Source organism: Sminthopsis crassicaudata, chromosome 2, assembly GCF_048593235.1.
Source record: "Sminthopsis crassicaudata isolate SCR6 chromosome 2, ASM4859323v1, whole genome shotgun sequence".
Classification (NCBI taxonomy): domain Eukaryota; kingdom Metazoa; phylum Chordata; class Mammalia; order Dasyuromorphia; family Dasyuridae; genus Sminthopsis; species Sminthopsis crassicaudata.
Window position 1 is genome coordinate 577,947,903 of NC_133618.1, and position 21,016 is coordinate 577,968,918.

Here is a 21,016-nt window from a genome sequence, read left to right on the forward strand (position 1 = left end):
TCCAGTATATAGCACTTGTCCTCATGGGTGTGGTTGTGCCTCAGAAAGCCAGAGCAAATGCCTGAGGAAGCTGATTTTTGGAGGGAAGGTTACTAAATCTTTTCCCCCAGCTTGGGCAATGAATCTCCCTGGGAGCAGCCACATATTAGGCCCCATTTGGAATTAGTTTCCTTACTCGCCACTCACAAGTCTGAAAGATTTGGAAGCTGTGAAACAGAGCTGGTAGCAGGTGGAGCAGATGTCCCCAAGTGATCCCAATTGGAGTGAGCCAGACTGCAGACTTTCCCCAAACTTAGTTCTATTCATCTGTTTGACCTTGTGTTATTCTCCAACAGATATGAAAGAAGTTGTTTTGATTGCCATGGGGTAAGGAATTCCTGAATATTCTGCATAAATCTGATCAGAGGGGATGATTGTGCTTTTATTTGGCAGTGGACCTCCTCATGAGCTAGAAATGGATAAAGTGTTCAAAAATCCAGAAAATGGAGACTTCTGCTTTCACATAAAATGTAAAAAAAAAAAAAAAAAGCTGAAGAGTCATCCTGTATAAGGCTATTTAGTAGTTTAGATTTCGAAAAGTCAGGAAAGCCAGACTTCTTGGTACTTTATGATTCCCACCCAGTACACGATTAATAGATATTGGCTGACTGACTAATTTATTGGTTACTATATAAGTCGAGGACTTTTCGTCAATCCTCCACCTTTTACTAGCTCTGGGACCTTGGACAAGTTACCCTTTGGACCTCAGTTTCCTTCTCTATAGGATGTAAGTTGTACAAGGTGACTCTAAACATCAAATAAAAGAATTTATGAAAAGGTTTACACATAGAAAAGCATATACAAGTTGTATCATAAGCAACTGAAATTTAGAGCTAGAAAAGGTAATAGCACTATTTTTGTAGAGTAAGATAATCAGTGATAGTAGTTTTACTCTAATAAATCTGAATCTGGGTTTTCAGAGGGAAGAGCCTAAAAAGAAGCTGAAAAGAGATATTGTGCCTTTCCTGGGACAGTGAGAGGTTGTGGGTAGGTGAAAGGACACTTGGTTCCTTGGTGTGTGAAAGGAATGAAGTAGGCATTAGTAGGGCAAAATAGTGTTGAAATAACATGTCACATGCCTTTTTCCTAGTCTGTATAATCCAATTGAGAATGCCTAACCGCCCTTGATAAGATTCATTCAGGAGTGAAGAGCTTTTACTACCAGGGAAAGTAGCTTATGTGAGCATTTTGGCTCAGGAATGTGCCAGCTGGGTGCTGGTCAAGAGAGAAGGGGCTGCTACAGGCAGGAAAGGACACAACTTTCCTTGAAAAGGTGGGAACTATTCCTATATAGGCACTGAGACTTTTGCCTGACCTAAGACAAGGAAGCCTGCAGGATGTTCTGCTAATAGAAGGCTGATGTCACATGGTGTGTATGCAGAAAGAAGTCAGGAGAACAGGGAGCTACAGAGAACAAGGAAAAAATATAAATAATCCAAGGATTTCCATTTAGCCATTGTTGTTGTTTAGTTGTTCTAATCGTGTATGACTTTTGTGACTACTTTTTGGGGTTTTTTTTTGCCATAGGTACTGAAATGGTTTACCATTTCCTTCTCTAGCTCATTTTACTGATAAGGAAACTGGCAAATGGTGGGATTAAGTGACTTGCACACAGCTATTGTCAAATTTGAATCTGGGTCTTCCTGACTCTAGGCTTAGAATTCTATCCACTGCACTACCTACCTGCCCCATTTGGACATGGCTTTATATATAGTATCTGATTTTTCTTATATTATTTGTGATTATTAAAGTGACTATCTGCTGAATTTGGAATTTCTTTACCTCATTATCTTTACCTGTAATAAGGGGAAAGTTGAACACCTCTCACCATTCCTAGTAAGAGATAAAGGAAGGGGGTAGTGCTTAGTGAGTGAGAACAATTCTAAAATACTGCCTTTTACTTAGGGGCTGCATTGTGGACTTCTCCAATCTTCTCAGCCATTGGCTAATTGAAGGATGAATCTGGGGTGGGCCCTAAAAGCAGATGACCTAGTAGTAAAGAGATCTTGTGCTTTTCTATTCTAGCAATAGTTTAAATTTCTTTATTGCTCTTTTTTTCCTATTCCAAGAATAATAAACAATTGCTTACAGAGCAACTCTTCACCTGTAATTTATTTACTGGACTGTTTGTACTTTGAGGTTGACAGTTTTCCAGAAAGATTTGGCATTTTAGTTGAGTCTGTCATATCTTCTCAGTTGTATAATGCCTCTGTCTGGTCCACTTGAGGGTCACCATTGCACTTTTTGTCTTCTGAACCCAAGTAATCTTCTTCCTCTTCCATACTATTCACATTGAACCTTAAAATCCCTAGGCAGGCAAAGCCAAGAATTATGAACTCCTATTCATCCTGCTCTTGTAGGGTCTCTTTTCTAAAAAAAGCATGGTAAGATTTTTTCAATAGTTTAAAATTTTATTTTGGTATATTCTTAGTTTAAAAAGCAAAAAACAAAAAGCAGCAGCAGCAACTCCATTCTCTATAACTCATGTTCTACTGACTTTGAAGAAAGCAGGCCTCAAGAGTTCAGCAAATCCCTAAAAGTGGCCCAGATATAGGAAGAAATTTTCAAGGGGCTTCATACTTGATAATCTATTCCTTTGCTGGTTGAATAATAAATGATTCAAGAATTAACCTTGTATTTAAAAAAAAATATTTACTCTAACTTCATTAATGGGGGTAATTTTAAAAATCTATCCACCATTGAATTTGGGAGGAAAAAAGTCAAAAGTATGATTTTTTTTTTTCTAGTAGCAATAGAGAGTTGGATTATAATTATTGTGTCACAAAATCAACACTTTCAAAGATTTTAAGAGCCCTTAAAAAGGTCAAATTCAGTACTTAAATACATTCAGGTTATTCACTGCAAGGTCAAATACTGAAGCTAAAGTTTAAATATTTTGACTATGATATTATGAGAAGATAGGACTCATTGGAAAAGACCATAAAGCTGAGAATGATTGAAGGCAAAAAGAAAAAGGGATGGCAGAGGATGAGCTAGAGTATCATAGAAACTATAAGTGAATTTGGACAGACTTGGAGAGATAGTAGAAGATAAAGGGGCCTGGCATGCTGTGATCCATGGGGGTCCTGAAGAATTGAACAAGACTAAATAACAGTACTATACTTGCCTTTTTTTTTTTTAAAGGTGCCAGCCCTCTTATAGTTTTTATTTAATTTCTTATAAGGAGCAGCAGCCTTATTTTTGCTATCTCTAAACTCATCTAAATCATGCAGGCGTAGGCTTTTAGAGCTGAAAGAGAAGTTAGCTGGGCCAATCCTCTCTTTTGACAGATAATTCATTACTTTCAGGACTTTACTTTGGAGTTGCCTGAGTGTAAATTCAGAGATTTTATATAAATGAGTCTGGAAGCACATCAAGTATACTCACTTAAACATTCTAGAATCACTTTGAACTCTGTGGTTTTTGTCTACATGCCTTGTTGAGCACCTTACTCATTCCTTCTAAGGTCTCTTGATGTCCATTTGACTATAGTTCTTAAGAGAAGTAGACCTACCTGGAGCTGTTCCTTCCACCTTGATAGCCTAATTCTGTACTTTACTAGTGAGGGAAATACTTTGAGTAGAGATATAATTTTTAGTATCTCAGGATAGATAAAAGTGTGGAGAGAGGTCTCTATAAAAATATGAATTTGAAAATTGACAATATTCTTTTGTTTCTTTTCTAATGATTTTCTTTGAGTTTTCATGGGGAAAAACCCCCAACAAAGCAGCATAAGTAACATTTTTACCTAATTTTTCCTAGGTTTCTCCCTACTTGACCTTCCCATCTCTATTTAAGATATTTATAAATAAATTATACATGTTATAAAATTGTTATAGTCTTTTTTTTTTTTTTTTTTTTTTTTTTTTGTTATTCCTCTAAAAATCTTCTTCCACCAAAAAGAGCTTTCTTTAGGGTTTTAAAAATTAAGTAGTGACTATAAGAAAAAGAAACATTTTCATACAGCTGATGAAATCACTGTAGAGTCAGCCTTGGAAATACTTTGAGAGCTAGTTAACTTAAAGCATTAATCTGAGGAACAGTAGAACCCAGTTATACAATGAAGGCTGGAGGAAAAGAATGTGATCAGAGAACAGATAGGGATCTTCCTGCATAGGAACAATTATACTAAGAAACTCAGCTTCCTTTGGTCTGTAGTAGTTGTGGAGCTGCCCTTTCAGATACTTGCATATTTTCATGCTTGTCTGAGAAAACAGGTCAGAGTTTACACCTTAGAAACAGATGGAGAAGAGCTCAGTCAGGTTGGGTTTATTCCTTGGGTCATTGGTAAAACTCTCTTCGATCTTGAAGTCTTCTTTTTTACAAGTGAGAAACTAAATAGAAACTTTATAGTTTTTTTCAATGACTTTTTGAGAGAGTAGTCTCATGATCTGTCCTGTCATTTGCAGAAAACTTGAAGCTGAATGGGATAGTATTTGTAATATTGTAGGATAAAGTTAAGATCCAAAAAGATCTTGGAGACTCTTTAGCCAAATTTAATGACATCTTAGCTTCAATAATCAACTATGCCAAGTACAAAATAGAGGAGATTGGGGATGGTTTGATGGTTTGACAGTAATTCCTTGGAGGAAAAGAAGTCTTTGAACACTGTGAAATTATAATTGCCAAAGTTCATCTTAAAAAAGAATGATATATTTTATATATATATATATATATATATATATATACGTTAACATGTTTAACATATATTGGATTACTTGCCATCTTGGGGGGGGGTAGGAGGAAGAGGGGGAAAAATTTGGAACATACAGTTTTAGCAAGGGTCAGTGCTGAAAAATTATCTTGCATATGTTTTGAAAATAAAAAGCTTTAATTAAAAAAGAAAAGAAAAGAAAAGAATGAAAAAGTTCACCTCTCCATTCATTGGAGAAAGACTATAATACGAAATATTGCATATACTTCAGTTATGTTAATTTTCTTGAATTGATTTTGTTTTCTATTTGTTTTTCAATCTGTATTATGAGATTGTTACTGAATAGGACTAGGGACAAAGATTTGGAAACGTGATTTTAAAAAATCAATAAAAATAAGATAACTTTTTTAAATGTCAGGTTTTAATGAAGTATAAGCTTTTAAACAGTGTGACAGGACAATTTAAAAAGCCAAATTGGATCATAGGCTGCATTAATAGAAGCATAGTGAACACTGCATATGGTGTCAGATTTTTAAAAATGTATTTATTGATCAATATGGCTGAATTTTTTCTCATTTAAAAAATATTATAAAGGATGGCTTTCTACGGAAGAAAGTGGAGAAGTATACAAAGTAAAATCTAGGTGATGAAAAAATATTAATGAAAATGTTTTACAAACAAAATACAAGAGACAGTACTGAGGACTATAGGGAGGGAGATGATAGCACCACTATACTCCACTCTCATCATATTGTGTTCGATTTTAGAGCCACAGTCTTGGAGGGAGCAATTATAATGGAGAAAACATTTAGAAGAGGGCACCCAGGACTTGTAAGGAAACTGAAAACCAACCATATGAGTATTAATTGAAAGAAATGGAGATATTGTTTATCCTGGAAAAGGGAGGTCATAGAAGATACAATAACTCCTTTTAGGTGTTCGAATAGCTATTTTTTAAGAAGAAGAATTAGATTTATTCTTGGTCCCAGAAGACAAAATTAGGCATAATGGATAGAAAACTGCAGAGAAGCAGATTTAGATTTAGTGTAAGGAAAATTTTGAGGTATCTGTAAGTGAGTACCAAAGCAGTTAGTGAGTTTTTCAAGTAAAGGCTGACTAACCATTTATTGGGGTGATATTATAGAGGAAATTCATGTTCAGTTGAGTAATTCCATGATAAATTAGGTGACTTCTAAGAGGCATCCCTATAATTTGAAGATTTGTGATTATTTGATTCTCCAAGCAGGGCTCCACAGATTATAAACCAAGTTAATGAGTAGGAAATGCAAATAGCTTTTTCCTTTCTTTTTTACTAAAGTTTTTTATTTTTTAAAACATAAGCATGACCATGGGTACAGAATGTGGACTACAATATAGCATTCTCACTCTGTTGTTATTTGCTTGCATTTTGTTTTCTTTCTCAGTTTTTCTTTTGCTTCCTTCTTGGGCTGATTTTTTTTTGAGCAGCAAGATAACTATATAAATATGTATACATATATTGGATTTAACATGTATTGGACTACCTGCCAGCTAGGGGAGGGGATAGGGAGAAGGAAGGGAAATTTTGGAACAAAAGGTTTTGCAAGGGTCAATATTGAAAAAATTACCCATACATATAGTTTGTAAATAAAAAGCTTTAATAATTTTTAAAAAGATAAAAAATAAAACATGCATAGATAATTCTGCAACATTAGCCCTTGCAAAACCTTATATTCTAGCTTTCCCCCCTTTCTCCCATCCTTCTCCCCTAGATAGCAAGTAGTCCAATATATGTATTAAGCACAGTAGAAATATATGTTAAATCCAATACATACATAGATATTCATACAATTATCTTGCTATGCAAGAAGAATCAAATCAAACCAGAAAAAAAAATGATGAAGAAAGTAAAATGCAAGAAAACAACAAGAGAAAGAGTGAGAATGCTATGTTGTGAACCACACTCAGTTCCCACAGTCTTCTCTCTGGGTACAGATGGCTCTTTTGATCACAAGAATATTGGAACTAGCCTGAATCATCTCATTGTTGAAAAGAGCCATATCCATCAGAACTGATCATTGTATAATCTTTTTATTGCCATGCACAATTATCTCCTGGTTCTCCTTATTTCACTCAGCATCAGTTCATGCAAGTCTCTCCAGGCCTCTCTGAAATCATCCTGCTTATCATTTCTTTTTTTTTTTTTTTTTTTTTTTTTAATTTTTTATTTTATTTTATAATTATAACATTTTTTGACAGTACATATGCATGGGTAATTTTTTACAACATTATCCCTTGCACTTACTTCTATTCAGATTTTTTCCCTTCCTCCCCCAACCCCCTCCCCCAGATGGCAAGCAGTCTTATATATGTTAAATATATTACAGTATAATTTAGATACAATATATGTGTGTAGAACCGAATTTTTTGTTGCACAGGAAGAATTGGATTCAGAAGGTAAAAATAACAGTTTACATTCATTTCCCAGTGTTCCTTTTCTGGATGTAGCTGGTTCTATCATTAATCAATTGGAATTGGATTAGCTCTTCTCTATGTTGAAGAAATCCACTTCCATCCTGCTTATCATTTCTTACAGAACAGTAATATTCATTCATGTGTCATAACTTATTCAGCCATTCTCCACTCAGTTTCCAGTTTCTAGCCACTACAAAGAGGACTGCCACAAACATTTTTACACATATGAGTCTCTTTCCCTCCTTTATGATCTCTTTGGGATGTAAGCCCAGTAGAAATAATGCTGAGTCAAAGTATGTGCACAGTTTGATAACTCTTTGTAGTCCTATCCTTTTTATCCATTCTTTCTTTCCTCATTAAAGAGCTGCAAATCTCAGAGGACAGGCATACTTTGATCAGAGACAGACTGCTTTGAGTGTAAAGGCTAAAGACCCATCAGAAGGCCAATTCTGCTTAGCATCCCAACTTTAGGCCTCCATAACTAGGTAGCAGCTGGCTCTTCTTGTCCAGATTGCCAAGATCTGTTGGGAATGTGGAAGTGGGGGAAGAAATGAAAGATGAAGTTTACCAGGGATTCAGGGATCTGATTTTTCATTGATCTAACAACTATGGCCTTTGGCTAAATATAGTAGCAAGAAAAGTTTGTTTTATAGGGAGAAGGAACTGTGCCTATCAAGCAGTGTCTCTTCATGTACTCATTCTTCCTTTACAGATCTCTCTGAGATTGAGCCTAATGTTTTCCTTCGACCATTCCTGGAAGTTATTCGCTCTGAAGACACTACTGGTCCCATCACTGGACTAGCACTTACCTCTGTCAACAAGTTTCTGTCATACTCACTCATAGGTAAGATTTTAGATCCTCTTTGGGCAACCAAACTCTATAACTTAAGGATTGTCATGAGAAGTATCCTGCTCTTTCCACAATGCCTTTCTTATAAGAGATAAAGTTATTACTATTCAGTGTTAATTGCATACAGGGTAATGGGAGAAATGGAAGGGCTGGAACAGTCAGAGCCCTTGGCCCTTTTAACTCAGTAAGTTTAAGGATTAAAAATACAAGGTCTTTTCATTTAATTGAGTTTATTAAAATTATTTAAGTTTTTGTTAACAGGTCTCTTTCCTTAAGATGTTGACTTTTTTTCTCATATTCTTAACCCCTGTTCAGGGATTAAGCATCTAGGGAGAAAAAAAGATATCTACCTTTGTTGCCATATAGACAAACTATAGGAAAAGAGATACTATTCATACCTCAGCCAATTAGAAAAGAAAGTAAGAAGGAAGAGTATAAGACTGAGATGAGACCCAGCTCCCCAGAAGCTGACTTTTTTTGAACCTTCCCTGAGGCTAAAATTACCTCCAAACAGCTAGCTTCCTGAGTAAGGTTTCTGGGCATTTCCTAAGGTGTGTTCCAGAAGCATCAGGTTCCCCTAAGTACTGTAGCCTTTATCTCATACTTGGATCCCTTCTCTACAACAAATTGAACCTAGCCAGCTCCTTCTTTGCCCTCAGCACCACCTGCAGGCTATTCTTCTGCACAGCTTCTGACTACTTGTACCATCTGTCACTGTCTTTTGATGATCTCTCTACCCTACAAGCTTCTTTGATCAGCAAGCTATTCAAGCCTTTGTCAGGAAAGAGAGCCCATTCTTGGCCTACCATAGAGGTGGTTTCTGGTTGTGCAAGAGATTTTGCTAAAGATAGTTATAATGGGGATGAAAGTGGAGTTGGAGGGGAGGGAAATAGAGAGTGATGAGTGAGTGCAAGAGTATCCACAGACATGAAGAAACCACAGGTTTTCCTTGGGATTTAACATGAATTTCTTCCCACTGCCATTCTAGACCTGTGTGGGTGGGGGCAATGATAAGTAAAAGTTCAGAAAGGATTGGGAAGACTAAATGGCAGAAAAAATCTCCCTACCTGCTCATGTGAGAACCCAAAAGGACTTTCATTTGGCCTGCAGGTCTGTAAAATATTCTGATACAATAGTTTCGGAGGTGGCCATGGGTCCCAGTTACATGATCAGCCAGATTTTGTTTAACTCTACATATTGCTTAGGTCAAAATTTATATCGATGATTGCATGCTACCTTAGTGGACCTCCTAATGATTGCTGAAACTCTTTTACTCTTACCTAGCTTTTGGGAAAATTAATATTTTATTCAATCTTGAGTATTATATGTTTTAGAGTAAAAAGGAGAGTTAAAGAAGTCTTTAACAAGGGAGTTTTGCCCAGATGACCTACAAAAAGCAATTACTTAGGAATACCAGTTCTGGAATTGGAAAGACCTGAGTTCAAATCTGGACTTAGACACTTACTAACTCTGTGATCCTGGGCAATTCACTTAGTGTTTCCTCAGGTTCCTCATCTGCAAAATGGGAATAATAATAACATCTATCTCCTAGGGTTGTTGTAAGGATCAAATGATAGAATAGTTGTAAAGTACTTAGTATAGTCCTGGCACAACATAAGCATTATATAAATGTTAACAATCATTATCATCAACCTTGATCATCACATAGAGCTGAAAGGAAATCATCATCCCAGTGAAAGAATGAAATTCTAAGGGAATTGGGCAAAAGGATGCTCAATAGTAATTCAGGGCTAGGGCATGGAGAATTGAGGAGACCTGTAAGGATCATAATTCTAACAGCTCACATGCTGGTATGAAAGATATCCTCTTCACTGGCCTATAATTTGGCCTTTGGCCTTTCCCTGTGCCTCATGAGAGGGCTGTTGGACAGGGAATAAATAGCCTTTAGTGAATTTTGCTGGGAAGGATCCCAGGGCATAGAGGAAAGATTTCTAACAAAGGTCATCTTAACCCAGATGCCTGTTAGAAATCCTCCTCTCTCACAGTTCAGAGTACTTATTTAGTTCTAGGTAGCAAACCCATAGAGAAGCCACTTTTCCTATAAGTCTCTGAATTCTAGGACCATTCTGTACTGTTTTTCTAAGATTAGGACCTTACTCAAACACTAGGTGCTTCATAAACATAATGATCTTAATTGTTGAGGAGTTCCTCCTGCTCTCTACTCATTCTTACCTTGTCCAGCCTCACTTCTCCCACTGTCTCCCTAACTCCCATCCTAATAATACTTTTATCTCCTCGTTACTTTCAATCATTTGTTTCCCTTTTCAGCACTAAGCAGCCATGATATAGGACTTAGTGGCAGATCCATGAAACTTGGCACCAGGGTAACACTTTGCCTAAATAGTGGCAGTTTCCTTTTCTTTTTCCTTTTTCTTTTTCCCTCTTTTTCTTCCTTTTACTTATTCCTCTATGTATGTAAAGGAAAGAGAAATTGAAGGAAAGTCAGATGTCATAGAACTGACTATCCTGGATTTTTGTCTAGCTTCAACTTTATTTTCTTGTTCTGAATGGAGCCAAGAGATCCTGTTCTTTCTCACCCCACTAATGAGCTACATCTTATCCTTGTTTCATCTTTGTTCCCTCCTAATACCTGTTTAGTTAAAATAGCGATAGAAACCACACTCAGTGCAATATTGTATTAAAGGAGATTGAAACCAAACCAGGGTAAGGATTCTGTGGCACCAGATATGATTACTGGCAGCAGTTTCTGTCCAGGCCACCCTCCAACCCTCCCAGGCTCAGCTGTGCCTGCCTTGAAGCTTCAAAAAAGCTTGAGAAAAAGCTGTGTTGAAAGATGTAAAGGAAAAGGCTACAGATTTGGCACTCTTAAACTTAGTTCTTACTCATTTCTTTTCCTGGGAGAAGCCCAAAACAGGAGTTCTGAGCTTCTTCTTGTCCAGCATTTCCTGGCTAAAAGGAATAGTTCTACATATTGAAGTTTGTTCCAGGGCACTTAATCCATAGAGCCGTTCATAGGCAGAAATTCCCAGAGGAAGATGGAGAAGGACAACAAAGTTGGAATTCTAGAGGGATGCAGCCCCTAGAGAAAATGACCATGCTTTTGTCTTCCATTTGACTCAATCTCTCCTTTGTTGGTGGAGCAGATCCTACTCATGAGGGCACAGCAGAAGGGATGGAGAACATGGCAGATGCCGTCACTCATGCCCGCTTTGTGGGCACAGATCCTGCCAGTGATGAAGTTGTCCTGATGAAAATCCTTCAGGTAAGTAAAGGAAAGAGTAATTAGGCTAATGGCCTAGAGCTAGTGCCACTTGATCCAGTTAATCAGGACTATGGGTAGGAGAGAACTGAGTTGAGTCTATAAGAGCTTCCTCATCCACTTTATTTTCAAATAGGCAGATTAGGTACCCAAAGTAATAGCTTTTTTGATGGAAAGCTTTTAATAAATTGATTTCAAGTGCCAGAAAGCCTTGATACATTTTAGATGTGACAAGTCAGATCTGTGCTGCCCGTCTGCTGAGCTCTGAAGAGGACCACGAAGGAGATTCGGCTTTTCATTTGGACTTATTGGGTCACAAAATAGAGAAGTGGTTCCTATGTTAACATCTTTGGGAGTACCACAAAATGAAATCTGGGCTCTTTAGGCTTCAGTTTCCCTATCCATAAAATGAGATGGTTGGACTAGATGACTCCTTTCCAAATTCAGAGCTGTGATCGTACAAGCTCTTAGACCCTCAGAGACCAGCTATGTGAGAGCATCTTTGGAGTTCTCAGGCCCGGTCCTTTTCAACATACCTCGTATTGTCTTCTTTGAAAATTCTTTCTCCTTTCAGGTTCTCCGGACTCTGTTGCTAACCCCCGTGGGTTCCCATCTGACCAACGAATCAGTGTGTGAGATTATGCAGTCTTGCTTCAGGATCTGCTTTGAGATGAGGCTCAGTGGTAAGTGGCTTTTATATCAGGCTAGGTCAGTTCCACTAAGACTGACATTAGTTAACATTCACATAGTACTTTATGGTTCACAGAGCATTTTACATAGCTCATCTTATCTGCCCAAGCACTGGAGAGAACAAAAACTCAGAGCTTTTCCATTTCACTTTGGACAAAGATGAGGCCGATCAAAGGCCTCCTGCATTAGGCAGCTATCCCAAGGCCTGGCTAAAGACCTCAGCTCTTTCTGAATAAACACAGAAGAGAATTTAAGTGTATCCTATGCTGTCTTTTGCCAAGCCATTGGTCACCCTCAAGGTTTCTTGGGCTCCTGCTTGCCCCTCAGATCTGCTATGGTTTGGAGGCTTATGATTCAGGGTGGAGTAGAGGTTATCCATGTCTGCCCAACCTTTTTCCCCCACTTTTTCCCATGACTCAGTGCTGCCACCTTGTGTCTAAGTGCTGGCATGGTTGCAAGGCTACAGTGGAGCTGGTTTTAATAAGTTTGGTGTAATCCTTGGTAAACAAGGTTTGGAGGGGAGTCTGCTCAGAGAAGCCTCCTGATAATAGCACAGCAAGTAATGACACCTGTGTTATTTGTTTTTGTCTGTGCAGAGTTATTGAGAAAATCCGCAGAGCACACTCTCGTCGACATGGTGCAGCTGCTCTTCACAAGGTAAACCTGCTCATGTTTGCCTCGGCTGGGCTGCCCTGGCCCCCTGAGCCTGCCTGCTTTTCCACAGCCACTTCAGGGACCCAGCTAGCCTTACAGCCACATCAGATGCCACTTGAATTGATGATGGGGGCAGTTCTCTGAGCTTAGGGTTACAGAGAAGAGGGAATAAAGAACTGGCTTGACTTACAAGAGAAGGGAGGGTTTTATTTGTTCGAGACAGATGGAGATGATTCTGCTTCCCAGGCCAATGTCTGTTTCTATACAGGTAACAGCTGGGAAGGGCAATCCATTGAGAGAATTGAACAGAAGATAGGTTTCCAGACCTTGGCTTTATTTCCAAGGAAGAGGGATAAGACATTCAAGTCTAGGCTTCCCCCGGTCCCTGGTTGTGGCCCAGGAATCCCTGCTGAGGTGGGCAAAGCAGTATCCTTCCTACAGCTCTTCTTAGTAGTTGTAACTTTAGGGGAACTAAAGAGATTGCCTTGTTCAATATATTCTTGACCTTCCTGGTTTAATAAATATAATGATTGAGTATCTTTCTAGACCTGTTATGAAATAAAGGCACCTTATATTTAGTCTAGGATCATTTATTGATTCCTAACTTGAATATTCCCCCTTTTTCTCCCTATTGTATTCTTAGGACCTTGGGATTCTTAGAATATCTCATTGGGATGTGATATGTGACTCTCATGTCATCTCCCACATAACACCAATCTCAACCAGGTAGATACTAGTATAAATTAGGTCAGGAAACAAAAGGACTTTTAAGCTCTAAAAGCTTCACTCTTGTGCTTCAAAAACTTCAGTGGCTATCTTCTACTTATGCAGACTCCTTTGTTTAATCTTTAAAGGCCTTTACAATGTCATTCAGCCTATCTTTCTAAACTGGTTCACATTATTATACCCCAAATACTGTATGTTCCAGTCAGCTGGCTTATTTGTTGATCCCCATATATAGCATTTCATTCCTGGCCTCTGGGGCCTTTGCATAGTTTGTCTGACATGTACTTCCTCCTCACCCCTACCTGTTAGAATCCCCATCTTCCCTCAAGGCTTAGCTCAGGTGCCCTTTTCCCTTTAGTTGATGAAGCCTTTCATTTTCCTACAGTTGTTAGTGCTACCATACCTCCCTCTACCCAAGAGAGCACTGTGTACTAACTTTTGTATGTTTAGTATTTTGTACTGAAGTATTTATGTACATGCTGTTTCCCTATCCTTCTCCTGGGCAGATACCATTTTGTTTTTGTCTTTATATCCATCAGTACCTGGCACTTATAGGCACTTAATAAATACTTACTGAATTGAATATTCTTGACTCCATATCATCAGTTTCTTTCTGGAAGTGCCTATAACAGTTACATCCCAGTCCCCAAGAAGGTCTCAGCTATGCTGTTGTGGGAAAGAGGAAGGGCATGGTTATTATAGTCCTTAAAGCTATAGAACCATGATATTAAAGATGGAGTGAGTTCATTTAGTCTCATCCCTTATTTTATAGATGAAGGTACTAAAGAGAAATGAAATAACTTGATTAAAGATGCACAATGAATTAGTGACTGGAAACCTAGAATAAATTCTAGCTCATTTTTCTAGTCTAGTCCTTTTTCCACTGTTCCATTCCTTGATGAGATAAAACTTTGTGTCTAGGTTGAGTGGGACAGAGATCTATGAGACTTAGCCAGTTCTTCTCAATCTTTTTGAGGACATTTTTCCTTTTACTCTACTAAATCTTTGTATTCCTTTGGACTGGCTTTCTATCTTATAGGTTACCTCAGTTTAAAGAAGAACCGAAGAACTATGTAGGAACAAATATGAAGAAGGTAGGTCTTGACTCATGCCCTTCTGCCTAGCTTTCCTTTCCCCTCATTAGTACACCAGGTATTTTCTTGGAACAACTTTATTCTATAGAGAAGTGTTTTTGTTTGGAGAGATCTGCTTAAGAGTCTAAGAATAGCTATCACATACATGGATGCCACTGGAAACATTTTGCTACCCCAGATGCTTCTCCCTTCCCTGCTCTTCCATTCTGACCCATTTTTATTCCCATTATATTGGCAAAGACTTAAGACCTGGGCTCTCCTTCCATAAACTAGGAAGATGACCACTTCAAGATTCTTGTAAAGGTTTTAAAGGCCATGTTGGGTATGGTGTGTAGGCAGAAATAAAAATTGGTACTTCACTACAAGGCTGAGTGCTTCATTTCAGATCAAAATGGACCCTGCTACGTTGCTGGACTTATGTTTTCCCCTCTGGAAAGTTCAGAAGTACCTGGCCTATTAAGGGTCTGCAGGTCATCAGACCCCCTGACCTTCTGCTGCATAGACCTGAGAAACTGGACTTCCCAGAACTCACTTCTGGGTCTCTGAAGGGCACACAGGAATAATAATGGCAGCTCTCAGCCTCGTGAGACTCTGCCTCTCAGGCCTGGACAGCACTGCTCATCTGTTTGATGCATGCCCCTCCCTGCCCAAAATACTACCCTGGATCCTATTGCTGTGTCTCTGGGTTGATTTCACTTTGTTAAAACCGTGCATTTGCCTGTCTTTCACAGATTTCTCCATGTCTCCTCAACAAACTGGAACTAAGTAGTGGGGAACAGCCCAAAGCCCTGAACCAGTTAGAGAGGGTACTGCTCTTTAAGAACCTCAAGGTCTCTCTCTCTCCCTTTCCATCCCCTTCCTCTTCTTTTTTTTGCAAGCACCACCTGGGTCTTGGTCCTTTGTGTGAAACAAAACTTCCCCTTCCCTGGTAACACAGCACGGCTTGGGAAGGTGCATGCAATTGTTGCTTTGCAATGTTGGGAATCTGCCTGGATCAGGAGAATTAGTAGAGAAGGGAGTGGAATTGTGCATAGGCCTGCAGAAAGAGAACTAGCCCTCTTTCCAAGGAGTCAAGCACAGATATCGCTAGGAAAGTGGGAAAGACCTCAAGACAGAAACCTCTCCTCGCCTCTCTTTCTCTCTGTTCTTCCTTTTTATTGTTATAACTGACAGCAGAATCCCAGGCATTGTCCCTTGTTTCCTTCTGATTGATTAAGCTGGGTTTGGAAGAGGTGGGGGAATATTATGACTCCAAGTCCTGTGGTCAAATGGGGCTTGGAGTCACCTGGAGTGCCATGACTGGGGTGATTTAGGCTGCTGGGAAGTAACAGGGTGGTGCCCCAGCTATGTTGTATAGCTTTGAATATCCACTCTTATTACTCAAGGTATAAGGTTTGATGAAACCAGAGAGAATAGATTTAGGAAACCTTGTTTCATGACTTAATTTTCCTCTGCTTCCATAAGCCAAAGAAATAATGTCTCTATCTCTTGATGAAGAATTTTCCCACTAAAGAAGAGGTACATGAAGCTGTGAGAAACTATGTGACTTTGGTGGGATTGGCTTGGGCCACAAACCTTTTTTATCAGCATGCTGTTGTTTCTTGAATGCTAACTAGTATGCTTGTCCAATCCTGAGTGCCATCTCCTTCAATTAGCCAGACTTGGTATATAACCATGGTTATTGATATGGTACCTTACTCTTTTTTCCCCCCAAAATATCACACTAATCTCTATAAACACAAAAGTAAACATGTATGGTCATTTGGGATTCCTCATCTCCCTTAAATCTTGAAGTGAATAGCATTATTACAACTATCTTGATACCTTCTCCTTCTTCTAGTAGAGGATTTCCTTTCCTTTCCTGCCTCAAAACAATCTGAGGAGAAGAATCTCTTCCTTTGCTAAGAATTATTCTTATCACACTTTTATTTCTAAATTCATAGGCTGTTCCCTTAAACCAAGTGTTTTATTTCACCACTTAGATGTTACAATTAAAATACTAAGTATCTCCTAGCACCCACTCTATCTAGAAATCATAGAGGACCTATAGAAGTAGGTGAAGCTGTAATTTTTGAGAACTCTGAAGAAGGCAGTTTAGTGTAACTGGTCTCACTGTGGGAAGGTATCAATGCAGTAACAATAAAACTAGGCTCCTGACAAGATGGGAGTTTACTGAAGGGAAAGGAGATAGACCAAGAAAGATTAGGCCAGGATCTCGGCACTTTTTAGAGATTGATGGCAAGTAGATTATTAGTTCTCTCTCAACAAACTGCACAGTTGACAACTTGTCAGCCAATTTATAGGACTTTGACTTCTTCCAGTGATCCTTGGATCCCTTACTGGAGGGATGGAGGGAGGTTTGGATGACTTTTCTGTGTAGTCCTCATGCTTCCACTGGCAAGTCTCTTCTACTTTGGCTATTAATACCAATTCTGGTAGACAGCTTCCTGGGAGAGAAATCTCCCAACTTTACTGAGATGTTCAAAACCCTAAAGGTGTTTCTGACATAGCCAGGAGGGCTCTAGGAGTCTCAGTATCATGTTTCAGAGAACTGTGGGCAGTTTCCTAAGGTCCTCTCATTTTGGAGGGTTATAGGGAGGGACCTGGATAATCTGCTGTTTCTCAATCAAATGCATTAAGCAACCTTTACTCAGTTATTTCAAAACCCTCCTTAAAAAAGGAACTAGATATACCTATGGAAGAGGATTGGTTGCCCTGCCCAAATCAAGTGATAGGATTATAGATTTAGAGCTAAAAAAAGACCTTAGGAATCATCAGATTCTCTCCTCTCATTTTATAAACTAGAAAACTGAGTACCAGTAAGGTTTACTGATTTGCCCAAAATCAAATAAATGATACCGGCAACTCAACTCCAAATCCACTGTTACTTTTCAGTTGTTCAAAAGTCTTAGAGAAATTAGAGAAATGAAATCTGATAGGAGTGAGGAAGATCTTATCTGCTCAGCCCTTGGGAAATAGAAAAAAGTTTTCTTTTCAAATTAAGGATCATATTGATTGACTTTAGGAGAAAGAAAATTGGCCTCTAGGAGCCAATTTGAGAAAAGTCAGTCAGGGAATAAATTATTTGGGGCTTCATTAGGGTACAGTTTAAAATGATGAAGGCATCTGAGTTTGGGAAGAAATGGGCCTGGATGGAATAAATGAGTTCATTGTAAAGAGAAGATCATTAAATCTAATATTAAGGATTCATGGTAATGAACAGGCAGCCAAATTGGAAACCTACTTTGACTAAAAAGAGGCTATGAGAACAGTATTCTAGCACTTTGGGTGGCTTAGCAGGATGTAGGAAAATAATAAGGTGTAGGGAAATAAATTGACTTGATTTGGGGGAATGCAAAAGTGCACTGAAGGACACAAAAGTCTAGGGCAAGAGTTCTCAAACTACAGCCTGCAGGCCAGATGCGGTCCGCTAAGGACATTTATGGTTATGGCAAATGGGCTGAGGGGCGGAGACAGAGTGTGAGTTTTTGTTTTTACTACAGTCTGGCCCTCTAACAGTCTGAGGGACAGTGAACTGGCCCTCTATTTAAAAAGTTTGAGGACCACTGGTCTAGGGTATGACAGGAATGGTGAACTGGTACATTCATTCAGCAAATAGCAACTGCATTGGGATTGGGAGAATTGTTAGTAGTCATGGGTCACAGTCTTAGCTGGTATGCTCTTCCATTTTTACCGAAGAGATCCAATCTCATGCAAAAAGCCAGGGAGGGAATAAGGAGGAATGCTTGCTTGGGATCAGAAATAGAGATCTCTGAGAAAAGCTCGAGTGGGAGGAGTACAATAACTTTCCACCTCAGGAATCTCCCCAGGGTTGGATTCAGTAAGACAGTTGAGGGAAAAAAGTTCTTGAGGTTCTGGACTATTGGGTCTGGAGAATGATTCCTGGCAAGGTGGTCACTACTAATTATTTCCTGACCCTTCTGCATCACCACTTGATGCACTGTATAGCCTGAAGCAAACTTCTGCTAGAAGACCTTGGTCCTGTTGTTGTCTAAGCCAATTATCCCTAGGAATTATATAAATATCCGCACTGCTCTACCAAAGTCTAGTGCTAGTAGACATGTCTGGCTAAATGCAAAGATTGAGGAATGAAGCATGGGAGCAGCCAGGTGTTCATGAAATATCTGATTCCCAACTCTGTACTCTCAAGCTATGGTCCAAAAATAGGTTTGGGACTGGGAATTAGAGGCCCATAATCTTCTGACTACAGAGTTCTTCAGACTTAAGAGTGGTTGCTAAGATGAAGCTGCCTCTTGTATTTTAGGAGTGGACTGCTAAGCTAGCCTGTTTGGTGTGAGCAAATACATTTGGTAGAATAGTCAGGTTGGAAGGATGAGAATGTGATCCACTGATTTAGGTGATTGTCACTTGGCCATGGTTAGGGAAATGGATGGATTGGGGAGAAGATGCTTTAGGCTGCTTCCTGTGGTCAAATGGGGCTGCCCCAAGGGACGGGGAGGGTTCTAACAAATGAATCCTAGTTCAGATGACAATTCAATGAGGTATGATATTTACAGCTAAAAATGAGAGCAGGAGGCATGAGTGATTCATCCAAATGGAAAAAGCAGAAGAGGTCTCCACGACCCCCACGGCATGTCACCAAAGTCACAGAGTCACCCACTTCCAATGGAGCCACACTGTCCTCCAACTTTACAGGTAATTTCCTTCTGGCTAAGGCTACACTTTGGTGAGAGGTTTCTGGATTGTTTTTGAATAGGCTAGCATAGGATGATGGTTTCTACAAAGAAGACATTCTTTTCTTTGATAGAGTAGGGGCTAGTGACATTATAATAACCATGATCTATGTGCTGAGAACAGATGCTTTCATTTTAATCAAGTGGAGTATAAAATCTCTGAGCTCTTGTGTGCTGTTCAATTTCAACAGTGGCTAAGTTCTTTGGAGGTAGGATTTGTCCTGTATTATTAGAAAATCTATAAGGGACTTGTTATTTTAATCAAATGGGGTATAAAATCTCTGAGCTCTTGTGTGCTGTACAATTTCAACAGTGACTTCCAGTATTCTGTGACCTTTTGGCAACAGTGCATAAGTTTTTCAGTTCTCTTGTACCAAAGAGAACCCTGGATACCTATTCTGCTAATACAATAAGTTTTCAAAGAGTATTGAGATCAACACACAGACTCGGAGACAAAGAAGTTGTGACTTTCCTACAACTTTTAGAATTACTCCATTTCTTCTCTTCTAGTATATGTTCATTTTCCAAGGGACTCTCTTTGCAGGTGCTGTGCCCTTCATTGATGCCTCCATGCCTAGCTCCTCCACAAGTTCTGAAGCCACCTCCACAGCTGTTAGCCTCTCAACGGACAGTGGTCTTGACCTTTCCTCCCAGACTACATCCAAGGAAGACCTCACTGATCTGGAGCAAGCTGGCTCCCTGGGATCCAACACAGCCATAGTGCCTATAAACAACGAATTGGGCTCCCCTGAACAGTCAGACCCTCAGGTGTAGTATCTCTCAAGGTTCCTAGCTTTCTCTTTGAGTACTGGTCATTTTCTTTAGTTCTTTGAATTTTTTTCCAAGCCATGGTGGAAAAGGATAGGAAACTTTTTTTTCCCTGCTGGTGACATGGTAGATGGAGTCAGAAAGACACCTCTTAAGTTCAAATCCATTCTCAGATACCAGCTATGTGACCCTGGGCAAGTCACTTAACTTCTGTTTTCTAATCTGCAAAATGAGAATGTTTATAGAACCTGTCTCCCAGGGTGGTTGTAAGGATCAAATGAGATAATAATCATAATTGCTTAACAAAGTGGCTGGAACTTAATAAGAGCTGTATTTGTGGTTCATTGTTTCAGTCATGTCCAACACTTTGCATCCCCATTTGGGGTTCACTTGACTAAGATATTAGAGTGATTTGTCATTTCCTTCTCCAACTCATTTTACAGATGAAGAAACTGAGGCAAACAGGGTTAAGTGACTTGTCCAGAATCACACAGCTAATGTCTCTGAGGCTTGATTTGAACTTGTCTTCCTGACCCCAGGCCTGATACTTTACCTGCTGTACCACTTACCTGCTTTTAAGACTATGTAAATTTCAGCTATTATTGCCTCTTTATTCCAATTATATTTTTCAAAAGGCTTGGCTTATTTGGAAAGGAATAGACTAGTTGCTCTGTTTCCCAGGATAGTGGGGGATGAGGAAGCCAGGCAAGACCCCAGCTACTTAGGGGAAGATTCTGAATCCAGACTCAATGAAAGCTGTTACTATTTCCATCTTTCTAGATGTACTTTCTAGATGTGTTTACTGTGCATGAGAAATTTGTCGTGCCCCTTCATCCCTCAGAAGTTAAAAATGAGGCTTTGGCATAGTTAGCACTCAAATGTTGAGTGAGAAAATTTTACAAATAATATAGTTTTCATATAAACGCATAGAGTTAATAAAAACTTAGGAGATTTAAGGGACAAAAAAGTTTCATGTTTGCAAATCCCCCTTTTTAACAAATGAAGAAACTGAGACTCAGAAATATGAAATGGTCATCCATGTGTCAAAACCAAAGGGTCCCTCATAGACCATTTCATTTGAAAAGAATGAGAAGAGTCTTAACACCTCCTGTATATATTCCAAAGGAAGAC

At 39.0% G+C, this 21,016-nt stretch overlaps 1 protein-coding gene across 4 annotated transcripts in view; it reads left to right on the plus strand.

Annotated features, from left to right (window-relative positions):
* The window catches only part of GBF1 (golgi brefeldin A resistant guanine nucleotide exchange factor 1), a 121,867-nt gene that overhangs the window by 81,538 nt on the left and 19,313 nt on the right, over nt 1-21,016 (plus strand). For 3 of the 4 annotated variants that reach the window (XM_074295426.1, XM_074295427.1, XM_074295428.1), the window contains exons 4-10: nt 7,860-7,991; nt 11,123-11,241; nt 11,813-11,921; nt 12,525-12,585; nt 14,348-14,402; nt 18,941-19,079; nt 19,662-19,885. In XM_074295426.1, coding sequence (XP_074151527.1) covers nt 7,860-7,991; nt 11,123-11,241; nt 11,813-11,921; nt 12,525-12,585; nt 14,348-14,402; nt 18,941-19,079; nt 19,662-19,885 — 839 coding nt within the window. Of the gene's footprint in view, nt 1-7,859; nt 7,992-11,122; nt 11,242-11,812; nt 11,922-12,524; nt 12,586-14,347; nt 14,403-15,133; nt 15,233-18,940; nt 19,080-19,661; nt 19,886-21,016 lie in introns of all 4 variants that reach the window. The other variant, XM_074295430.1, reaches the window with a different exon arrangement.